The 11,329-nt window shown below is 50.7% G+C and overlaps 1 protein-coding gene and 1 long non-coding RNA gene across 2 annotated transcripts in view; one reads left to right on the top strand and one right to left on the bottom strand.

Moving 5' to 3' along the window:
- The first annotated feature begins 1,222 nt into the window (after positions 1 to 1,222).
- On the top strand, positions 1,223 to 7,624 carry LOC137798586 (piggyBac transposable element-derived protein 4-like). Its single transcript, XM_068595453.1, has 4 exons — positions 1,223 to 1,261; positions 4,873 to 5,198; positions 5,365 to 6,302; positions 6,639 to 7,624. Exons 1-4 carry the CDS (start codon positions 1,223 to 1,225, stop codon positions 7,622 to 7,624), a joined length of 2,289 nt encoding a protein of 762 aa, XP_068451554.1.
- An 865-nt stretch (positions 7,625 to 8,489) lies between these two features.
- The window catches only part of LOC137798638 (uncharacterized), a 120,177-nt gene continuing 117,337 nt past the window's right edge, over positions 8,490 to 11,329 (bottom strand). Inside the window, exon 3 of the long non-coding RNA XR_011079378.1 lies at positions 8,490 to 10,400. This is a non-coding gene — a long non-coding RNA (uncharacterized lncRNA). The remainder of the gene's footprint in view (positions 10,401 to 11,329) is intronic.

Below are 11,329 nucleotides of genomic sequence, written 5' to 3'. Positions count from 1 at the left end.
GCAAGGTCCATAATGTCTAATTAAGTTGTATTCTAAAAGAACAGCCTGAATTAAAATAGCATGTATGACATACTAAACAGTAATACTGCTAGCTACTTTCACTGGGAAAGAGTTGGGCTGGGGTTTTGGGTTGGATAATTTTTAAAAGCTATCTTACTCTTGCTAGTTTTTCAAGGTTACCAACCCTGCCTTGAAGGAAAACATGATGACACTGCAGCAGCGTGTGTCTCAAAAGGTTGGGTTGAGTACTGGCTCTGAGCCTTCTCTCTTGTTATGCGTGGAACACACATTGGTCCACATCAAACACTCTAGTAAACTGAGATGAGAAACCGCAACGTCCACATTCACTGCATTCGGGTGTGCTACGAGCATTTGTATCTTGAATAGAGCACAGATCTGATTACTATGATCTGATCCCAATTCACTAATTAACCTTTTAAAAACCAAAGGATCCTAATATGTCCCCCAGAACGAGCTGGAAAATGTTGCGGGTGAGAGGGAAGTCTGGGTCGGTCTGCTGGGTGTGCTGCCCAGAATAAGCGGCGGAAAATGGATGGATGGATGGAGGATCCTAATATGGATCCTTTTTATATTTTTGAAAAAATTAATCGCGATTAATCGCATGATTTTTCTGCAATTAATCGCGATTAATCGCATTATGCGCCAAATTCAACAATGAAGTAAAAAAATAGTGTATTGCATGCTTTTATTTTAAAGTAATGTTATCAGAACAATATAACAGGCACTCTGGAGCAACAGCAAGTTAACATACATATATGTATATATGTATGTTATACATATATATACATGTATATATATGTATAAATATGTGTATATATGTGTATATATATATATATATATATATATATATATATATATATATATATATATATATATATATATATATATATATAAAACCCCTTTCACGTAGAGTCATTCCAGACTCCTTTAATTTAAAGCCATACCCCATTAACGTGAAGTCACACACAAGTAATGTGAAGCCACACACAGTAAATGTCACGTCCCACCCCGATATTGTGAAACCACACCCCATTAATGTGATGCCACACCAATTTAATGCGAAGCCACACCCCAATAACTTGAAGCCACACCCCTTCCACGTAAGGTCATACCCCTTTAATGTGATGGCAGACTTCTTTAATTTGAAGCCACACCCTGTTGAAGTAAAGCCACACCATTGTTAACACGAAGCTTTATGGTGATGCCACTCAACATCAACGTGAAGCCAAACCCGACAAACGTAAAGCTACACCCCTTTAAAGTGAAGCCAAACCCCTTTTAACGTGAAGCCACACCCTGTTAACTTCAAGCCACACCCCTTTCACGTAAAGTCACACCCCTTTAATGTGATGCCAGACTCCATTAATTTGAAGCCAGACCCCGTTAAAGTAAAGCCACACCCTTGTTAACGTGAAGCTATATTGTGAAGCCACATGACATTAACTTGAAGCCAAACCCTGTGAATGGGAAGCCACACCCCATTAATGTGAAGCCACACACAGTTAACATGAAGCCAAATCCATTTAATGTGAAGCAACGCCCCCTTGACGTGAAGCCACACTCCATTAGTGTGAATGCTAACCCTGTGAATGTAAAGCCACACCCCTTCAACGTGTTGCCACACCTCTTTAATATGAAGCCAAACCCTTTCATCGTGAAGCCATACCCCATTAACGTGAAGCCGCATCCATTTAACGTCAAGGCACACCGTGTTAAACTGAAGCCACACCCCGTTAACGTGAAGCTACACCCGATTAACGTTAAGCAACACTCCTTTGACATGAATGCACACCCCATTAACGTGAAGCCAAACCCCGTTAATGTGAAGCCACGCACCGTTAACGTGACGCCACATCCATTTAACGTGAACCTACACCCCGTTGACGTGAAGCCACACCCCAGTAACGTAAATCCACAACCCGTTAATGTAAAGCCACACCACTTTAACGTGTTGCCTCACCCCGTTAATGTAAAGCTTCACCAAATTAATGTGAAGCCACACCCAGTTAACCTGAAGCTATACCCCTTCAACTTGATGCCACACCCAGGTAATGTGAAGCCACACCCCTTCAGCGTGAACTCACAACCCAATCACATGAAGCCACATCCATTTAACATGAAGCCACACCCCTTCAATTGAAAGCACACCACGTTAACGTGAAGGCACACCCTGTTAATGTGAAGCCACACCCCTTCAACGTGAAGCCAAAACCCATTAATGTGAAGGCATACCTCATTAAATTGAAGCCACAGTCCGTTTACCTGAAGCCACACACCGTTAACATGAAGCCACCCCTGTTAATGTGAAGTCACAAATAAGTAATGTGAAGCCACGCCCAGTAAATTTAACGCCCCACCGATATCGTGAAACATACCCAGTTAATGTGATGCCACACCCAATTAACGTAAAGCCACTCCCCTATTAATGTAAAGCCACATCCTGTTAACGTGAAGCCACACCCATTTAATGTGAAGCCACACCTCAATACCTTGAAGTCACAACCCGTCCACATAAAGTCACACCCCTTTAATGTGATGGCAGACTCCTTTAATTTCGAGCCACACCATTGTTAACATGATGCTTTTTTGTGATGCCATACAACATTAATTTGAAGCCACACCCCTTCAACTTTAAGCCTATCTCCATTAACATAAAGACACACCCCTTTAAAGTGATGCCACACCCCAATAATGTGAAGCCACCCCTGTTAACTGAAGTCAGACACAAGTAATGTGAAGCCACAACCATTTAATGTGAAGCCACAACCATTTAATGTGAAGCCACACCCCGTTAACTTGAAGCCACACCCCGTTAAAGTGAAGCCACATCCTTGTTAACATGAAGCCTTATTGTGAAGCCACACCCATTTCACACCCTGTTAACCTGAAGCCACGTTAACATGAAGCCACACCCCATTTATGTGAAACCACACAGTGTTATTGTGAAGCCACACCCACTTCACACCCATTTAATGTGATAAAGGAATCCTTTAATTTGATGCCACACCCCATTAATGTGAATCCACACCCCGTTAACGTTAGGCCATACCCCTTTAACGTGAAGCCACACACATTTAATGTGAAGACACACCCCTAAAGTAAAGTCACACCTCTTTAATTTGATGCCAGACCCCTTTAATTTGAAGCCACACCCGGGTAAAGTGAAGCCACATCCTTGTTAACATGAAGCCTTATTGTGAAGCCACATCTATGTTACACCCTGTTAATCTGAAGCCACACGCCATTAACATAAAGCCACACCCGATTAATGTGAAGCCAGGCCCAGTTAACAATAGACCACACCCCTTCAACGCTAAGCCACGCCCCCATTAACGTTAAGCCACACCCAATTAACGTTAATCCATAACCGAACGTGAAACCACACACCGTTAACATGAAGCCAGACCACATTAACGTGAATCCATACCCCGTCAATGTGAAGCCACACCCCTTTTACATGGAGTCATGTGAAGCCAGTTCCCTTTAATTTGAAGCCACACCCGTTAATTTGAAGCCTCACCCTGTTAATGTTTAGCCACACCCGGTTATTGTGAAGCCACACCCTCTTCACGTAAAGTCACACCCATTTAATGTGATACAAGAATCCTTTGATTTGATGCCACAACCCATTAATGTAAAGCCACACCCCATTAACGTTAGGCAATAGCCATATAACGTGAAGCCACCCCATTAACGTAAAGCCACACCCAGTTAATGTAAAGCCACAGCCATCCAACGTGAAGCCACACCCCGTTAATGTTAAGCCACACCCCTTTTACGTAAAGTCATGTGATGCCACTTTCCTTTAATTTGAAACCACACCCCTCGAAGTGAAGCCACATCCTTGTTAACATGAAGCTGTATTGTGAAGCCACACCCATTTAATACCCTGTTACCCTGTAGCCACACCCCGTTAACGTGAAGCCACGCGCCTTCAGCATAAAGCCACAAGCCATTCTCTTGAAGCCACATCCATTTATTGTGAAGCCACACCCCTTCAATGTGAAGGCACACCACGTTAACGTGAAGCCACACCCATTTAATGTCTAGCCACACCCCTTCAACGTGAAGCCAAAACCCATTAATGTGAAAGCCACACCCCATTAACCTGAAGCCACACACCGTTAACATGAAGCCACCCCTGTTAACGTGAAGTCACAAACAAGTAATGTGAAGCCACGCCCAGTAATTGTATTCGATCGGCGTGGACGGGCTCGCGTTCCAGCCGTTCGACCCGCCCCGCGCTTCGCGAGGAAACGTCGCACCGGTCCAACGCTCCCACGGTCGGACACGGCGGGCCGTCGTGGAATCGCCTCCGGCTGGCACGTCATCGCCGTCGTCGTCCGCGGCCGCCGTCGGAGCGGGGCGCGACTTTGCCGTCTGCCTCCCGAGGCCGCCGTCGGGCGGTCGGCGAATCGTCGCCTGCCGGCGCGTTCTCGCCTCCGTTCGCGGAAGACATGTCCGACGCGTTCCATCCGCGATCGAGGGTCACTCGTCTTTTTATTTCGTCCAAACGATATTGCCTCCGCCCACTGGCCCCGCACGTCGCCTCGCCTCCCCACCACCCGCCAGTCTGCATCTCACCGACCGTTCGGTCGACCTCGGCTTCGACGTTACCTCGCGTACGCGTCGACGGAAAAAAGTTTTTAAAAAAAAGTTTTTTTTTTTTTTAAAAAGGAAAGAAAAGAAGAAAAAGAAACATACTAAACTAAAAACCGTCTCCGGTGCCCAGTGTTTACATTTATTTTATGTTCTTTCTGCCAAAAGTCAACATGACGGCGCTTCGATTCAACACAAGTCAACTCGTCAAAATGCTGGTCGAGCCGGCGAGCGACACGTCACCGTCGTCAGAGGAAGGAGAAGAAGAAGAAGAAGAAGAAGGAGAAGAAGAAGGAGAAGGAGAAGAAGAAGAAGAAGAAGAAGAAGAAGAAGAACGCGGTCGAGGCCGCGGTCGAGGCCAAGGCCGAGGTCGAGGTCGAGGCCGAGGTCGAGGTCGAGGTCGAGGTGGCCTTCGCCAAAACTCTGCCAAGGTCGTCGCGTCGGTCGAACCGGCGAGCGACGCGTCACCGTCGTCAGAGGAAGGAGAAGAAGCGGAAGGAGAAGAAGAACGCGGTCGAGGCCGAGGCCGAGGCCGAGGTCGAGGTGGCCTCCTCCAAAACACTGCCAAAGTCAACCCGGTGTGGGAAGCTTTGCCTCCGCGAGGAGGAGGGGGAGGAGGAGAAGGAGGAGGAGGAGGGGGGGGAGGAGGGGGGGGGGGGGAGGGGGAGAAGGAGAAAAAGAACGAGGTCGCGGCGATACCGTCCGCCGCTCTGCCAAAGTTTCCATCGGCGCAACGTGTGTCAGAATGCTCGTCGACCCGGCGCCCGATGTATCGTCGTCGTCGCCGCCGTCGGGAGGAGGAGGAGGAGGAAGAGGAGGAGGAGGGAGAGAAGGACGAGAAGACGAGGAATCGGACAAAGAAGAAGAAGAAGAGGAAGAAGAAGAAGACGACGCGGACAACGACACGGACGACGACACGGACGACGACGCGGACGACGACGCGGACGACAAAGAAGAGGAATACGAACGAGTGCGCGATACGTCGTCTTCGGAAGAAGAAGAAGAAGAAAAAGAAGAAGGAGGAGGAGGAGGAGGAGGAGGAGGAGAAAAAGAGGCGGAGGAGGAGATGGAGGAGGAGGAGGAAGCCGACGGCGACGGAGAGGACGCCCCGCGAGGCGAAGGACGGACCTTCCCGTCGAAAAGCGGAGAAATGTCGTGGTCCTCGACGCCGTACGAGAGAGAGGAGCAGCGCCCGTCGCCCAACGCCGCGCCGGGGCCGCCGGGGCCCACCGCGTACGCAAAGTCTCACGTGCGCGACATCGCCTCGACGTTCCGCATGTTTGTCGCGCCGGACGTGGAGAGGATCGTCCTGGACATGACCAACCTGGAGGGCTCCCGAAAACACGGCGACGGCTGGAAAGGGATGGACGAGACGGACCTGCGAGCCTACGTGGGGCTGCTGATTTTGGCGGGCGTATACAGGTCTCGCGGCGAGGCCGCGGCCAGCCTGTGGGACGCCGAGAGCGGCAGGGCCGTGTTCCGCGCCACCATGTCGCTCAAGCGCTTTTACGAGTACTCCGGGCTGCTGCGCTTCGACGACCGCGAGACGAGAGGCGCGAGGCGCCAGACGGACAAACTGGCCGCCGTGCGAGACCTCTGGGACGCGTGGGTGCGCCGGCTGCCGCTCCTCTACAACCCCGGGCCCGAGGTGACGGTGGACGAGCAGCTGGTTCCGTTCAGAGGTGAGGTGCGCTCGGCCGTACGCGCTCCGCCTTTTCGTTTGATGACGACGGCGGCGGCGACGGCGGCGGCGACGGCGGCGGCGACGGCGGCGGCGACGGCGGCGGCGGCGGTGGCGGTGGCGGCGGCGGCGACGATAATAATAATAATAATATGCTTTCCTCTCATCGCCGCCGCCGCGGCTCTCCTCTGCGCTCTCGTCTACTCTCGTCTACTGTCATCGCCTCCGCGCTTTCCTCTGCTCGCTTCTCGTCTCGTCTACTCTCGTCGCCTCTCGTCACCTCTGCTCTCTGCCCCCCCCCCCCCCCCCCACCCTCCTCTCTCCCCCCAAACGACAGGCCGCTGTCCTTTCCGCCAGTACATGCCCAGCAAGCCCGCCAAGTACGGGATCAAATCCTGGGTCGCCTGCGACGCCAAATCCAGCTACGCCTGGAAGCTGCAAGTCTACACGGGAAAGCCGAGCGGCAGACGCCCCGAGAAGGACCTGGGGCTGCGGGTCGCGCTCGACGTGACCGAGGGACAGACGGGGCGCAACGTCACGTGCGACAATTTCTTCACCTCCTACGAACTCGGACGGCGGCTCCTGCTCCGGGGCAACACCATGGTGGGCACGGTCAGAAAAAACAGGCGGGAGCTCCCGGCCGAGCTGCTCGCGACCCGGCGGAGAGCCGTGCCGTCGTCGAGGTTCGCCTTCGCGCCCGACGCCACGCTCGTCTCCTACCTGCCCAAGAAGGGCCGGAACGTGCTGCTCCTGAGCACGCGGCACGCGCGGGGCGACGTCAGCGACCGCCCGGACGCCAAGCCCGTCGTCGTCCTCGACTACAACCGCAACAAGGGCGGCGTGGACAACCTCGACAAGGTGACCGTGACGTACAGCTGCCGGAGGATGACCGCGCGCTGGCCCCTGGTCGTCTTCCACAACGTCCTCGACGTGTCCGCCTACAACGCCTTCGTCGTGTGGCGGGAGCTCAACCCCGGCTGGCTGCCGGGCAAGCGGAACAAGAGGAGGGTGTTTCTCGAGCGGCTGGGGAGGGCCCTCGTGGCTCCGTTCATGGAGAGACGGGAGCGTCGGCCCCGCACGGAGGCGTCCGCCGCCGTCTTGAAAGCCGTGCGGGGCTGCGGGGCGGCCGGGCCGGCGGGCGACGGGCCCGAGGACGCCGCGCTCGCCGCCGCCACCGCGCCGCGCGGGGCCGCGAGTAAGCGGAAGAGGTGTCAGATCTGCCCGCCCAACAAGGACTGCAAAACCTACACCGTGTGCAACGGGTGCAACAAGTACATCTGCAAGGACTGCACGCTGGCGTACTGCCCGACGTGCGCGAAATGAACCGGCCGTCGGGTGGTGAGCAGGGCGGCTATACCGCGATAATGTAAATCTAAAAGTCCCGCAGACGCTTTTCATATTCGTGTCCAGTGAAGTTCGCATTTTGTTAGCGAGGTCGGTACAAAAACAGCCACGCTGCTGTAGTTGTGTCTAGAAATGTCTTTCCCTTGCACTTCTCAACCCCCCCCCCCCCCCCCCCCCCACACACACACACACACCCGTTTATCGCTATATTGACATTGGAGAGAAGCAGACTGGACGTCGCACGTCTCTTTCTGTGAGAAAAGATGAACCCGTGACGATAAACTGTGTATGAAAAGGCCCCGCTTCCGTTTGTGGGGGAGTTGTTTTCTTTTCTTTTTTTTTTTCTTTGCCTACTTGAAAGTTGGTTGTTCAACTCATTGCTTTTGCAACTGCAACGCTGCTTGTCACTTTGGCTGTGATTGAGAAAATTAATTACGGAAAAGAGAAAAGTTGGCGGACTGAATTCTTCCGGAGGCTACACCAGGCTCCCGATATTGATACACGCCAACAACCGTTCTCCTCGGGTCAAACCTCTTGTGTGTGGTGTTGGGAAGAAAGAGAAAAGAGAAGAAGAACAAAACAGAACATCTATTCTAATGGAGACGCGAGCGATGCTCCCGTGTGTTGGGAAGAAAGAGAAAACAGAAGAAGAACAAAAAAGAACATCTATTCTAATGGAGACGCGAGCGATGCTCCCGGCCAAAGGTTCTCCCTTTCCTGCACGTTAAGCTGAATCTGCAAGTGTAACAAATGAAAAGGCATACGAAAGTAATGTTTGTTTACTGTTTTTTATTGATGTGATGTACACACAGAGATACATAAACATCGGCTTGGGAACGACACATTGAGACTCACCCGGAGTAATTAGCCGGGCCCCGAGTCCACGGTGGCTCACGACTCCCCGATGAAAGTTCTCGGGCGCGCGACGGCACAAGGGACTCGGCCCGGAGCCTAAGGATTGGAAAAACGAAAAAAAAAAAGAAGGAAAAAAAAACCAACAACCTGTGGCTGTTCACAGAGTCTGGTACTGTTCAACGCGGCCTGTGCCTGGGTCACTGGTCCTGGTCCCTGAGCTTGTACCTGGTCACTGAGCCTGTGCCCTGTTCACTGAGCCTAGTCATTTTGTGAAAACTATACATACATACATACATATGAAAACACTATAGGTACATATTAAGACAGCACTGTACATACGACCTTTACCTGTTAACTTAGCATCGTCCTGGTCATTTTTGTGAGAACTATACATACATATGAAAAGCACTGTACATGCATGGTCATCTTTACTGGTCCTCTCCACTGAGCACGGTCCTGTTTACACAGCCTGTGTCTGGTCACTGAGCCTGGTCATTTTGTGAGAACTATACGTACATGCATTTGAAAAGCATCGTACATACGACCTTTACCTGTTCACTTGGCCTCGTCCTCTTCACAGAGCCTGGTCATTTTGTAAGAACTATACATACATGCATATGAAAACACTATACACACATACATACATATGAGAATACTGAGAGAATACAGCCTGGTCCTGTTTACTGAGGCTGGTCATGTTCACACAGCCTGGTCCTCACTTCACTGAGCCTGGTCATGTTCACACAGCTGGGTCCTCTTCACTGAGCACGTTCCTGGTCCTGTTTACACAGCCTGTGCTTGGTCACTGGTCCTGGTCCATGAGCTTGTACGTGGTCACTGAGCCTGTGCCTGTTCACTGAGCCTAGTCCTGTCCACACAGCCTGGTGCTGTTCACTTAGCCTGGTCATTTTGCGAAAACTATATACATACATACATACATACATACATACATATGAAAACACTATACTGACATACACATGAGGATACTGTACATACAGCCTGGTCCTGTTCACTGATACTGGTCCTGTTTACTGAGCCTGGTCATGTTCACACAGCGTGGTCCTGTTTACTGAGCCTGGTCATGTTCACACAACCTGGTCATCTTCACTGTGCCTGTTCACACAGCCTGTGCTTGGTCACTGGTCCTGGTCACTGAGCTTGTACCTGGTCACTGAGCCTGTGCCTGTTCACTGAGCCTAGTCCTGTACACACAGCCTGGTCCTGTTCACTTAGCCTGGTCATTTTGTCAGAACTATACATACATACGAAAAGCACTGTACATACGACCTTTACCTGTTCGCTTAGCCTCGTCCTCTTCACAGAGCCTGATCATTTTGTGAAAACTATACATACATGCATATGAGAATACTGTACACACTGCGTGGTCCTGTTAACTGATTTTGGTCCTGTTTACTGAGCCTGGACATGTTCACACAGCCTGGTCCTCCTCACTGAGCACGGTCCTCTTCACTGAGCATGGTCATCTTTCACTGAGCCTGGTCCTCTTCACACAGCCTGTGCCTGGTCACTGGTCCTGGTCACTGAGCTTGTACCTGGTCACTGGTCCTGTGCCTGTTCACTGAGCCTAGTGCTGTTCACGCAGCCTCGTCCCGTTCACTTAGCCTCGTCATTTTGTGAAAACTGTGCCTGGTCATACATATGAAAACACTATACTGACATACACACGAGGATACTGTACATACAGCCTGGTCCTCTTCACTGAGAATGGTCATCTTTCACTGAGCCTGGTCATGGTCACACAGCCTGGTCCTCACTTCACTGAGCCTGGTCATGTTCACACAGCTGGGTCCTCTTCACTGAGCACGTTCCTGGTCCTGTTTACACAGCCTGTGCTTGGTCACTGGTCCTGGTCACTGAGCTTGTAATCTGGTCACTGAGCCTGTGCCTGTTCACTGAGCCTAGTCCTGTTCACACAGCCTGGTCCCGTTCACACAGCCTGGTCATTTTGTGATAACTATACATACATACATACATACATACATACGAAAACACTATACATACATACATACATACATACATACGAAAAGCACTGTACGTACAACCTTTATCTGTTCACTTAGCCTCGTCCTCTTCACAGAGCCAGTTCATTTTGTGAGAACTATACATACATACGAAAAGCACTGTACATACAACCTTTACCTGTTCACTTGGCCCCGTCCTCTTCACAGAGCCTGGTCATTTTGTAAGAACTATACATACATACGAAACGCACTGAACGTACGACCTTTACCTGTTCACTTAGCCTGGTCCTCTTCACAGAGCCTGTTCATTTTGTGAGAAATATACATACATGCATATGAGAATACTGTACATACAGCCTGGTCCCGTTCACTGATTCTGGTCCTGTTTACTGAGCCTGATCATGTTCACACAGCCTGTCCCTCTTCACTGAGCCTGGCCCTCCTCACCGAGCCTGGTCGTCTTCACTGACCCTGTTCCTGTTCACACAGCTCCTCTTCACTGAGGACGGTTGTCTTCACTGGGCATGGTCATCTTTACTGAGCCTAGCCTTGTTCACAGAGCCTGGTCATTTTGTGAGAACTATACATACATTCGAAAAGCACTGTACATACAACCTTTATCTGTTCACTTAGCCTCGTCCTCTTCACAGAGCCTGATCATTTTGTGAGAACTGTACATTTATACGAAAAGCACTGTACGTACAACCTTTATCTGTTCACTTAGCCTCGTCCTCTTCACAGAGCGAGTTCATTTTGTGAGAACTATACATACATACAAAAAGCACTGTACATACGACCTTTACCTGTTCACTTAGCCTGGTCCTTTTCACAGAGCCTGTTCATTTTG

This window comes from Clinocottus analis, unplaced genomic scaffold, assembly GCF_023055335.1.
Source record: "Clinocottus analis isolate CAN_PGR_092001 unplaced genomic scaffold, fCliAna1.0.p SCAF_30, whole genome shotgun sequence".
Classification (NCBI taxonomy): Eukaryota; Metazoa; Chordata; class Actinopteri; order Perciformes; family Cottidae; genus Clinocottus; species Clinocottus analis.
This window is presented reverse-complemented; position numbering and strand designations above follow the sequence as displayed.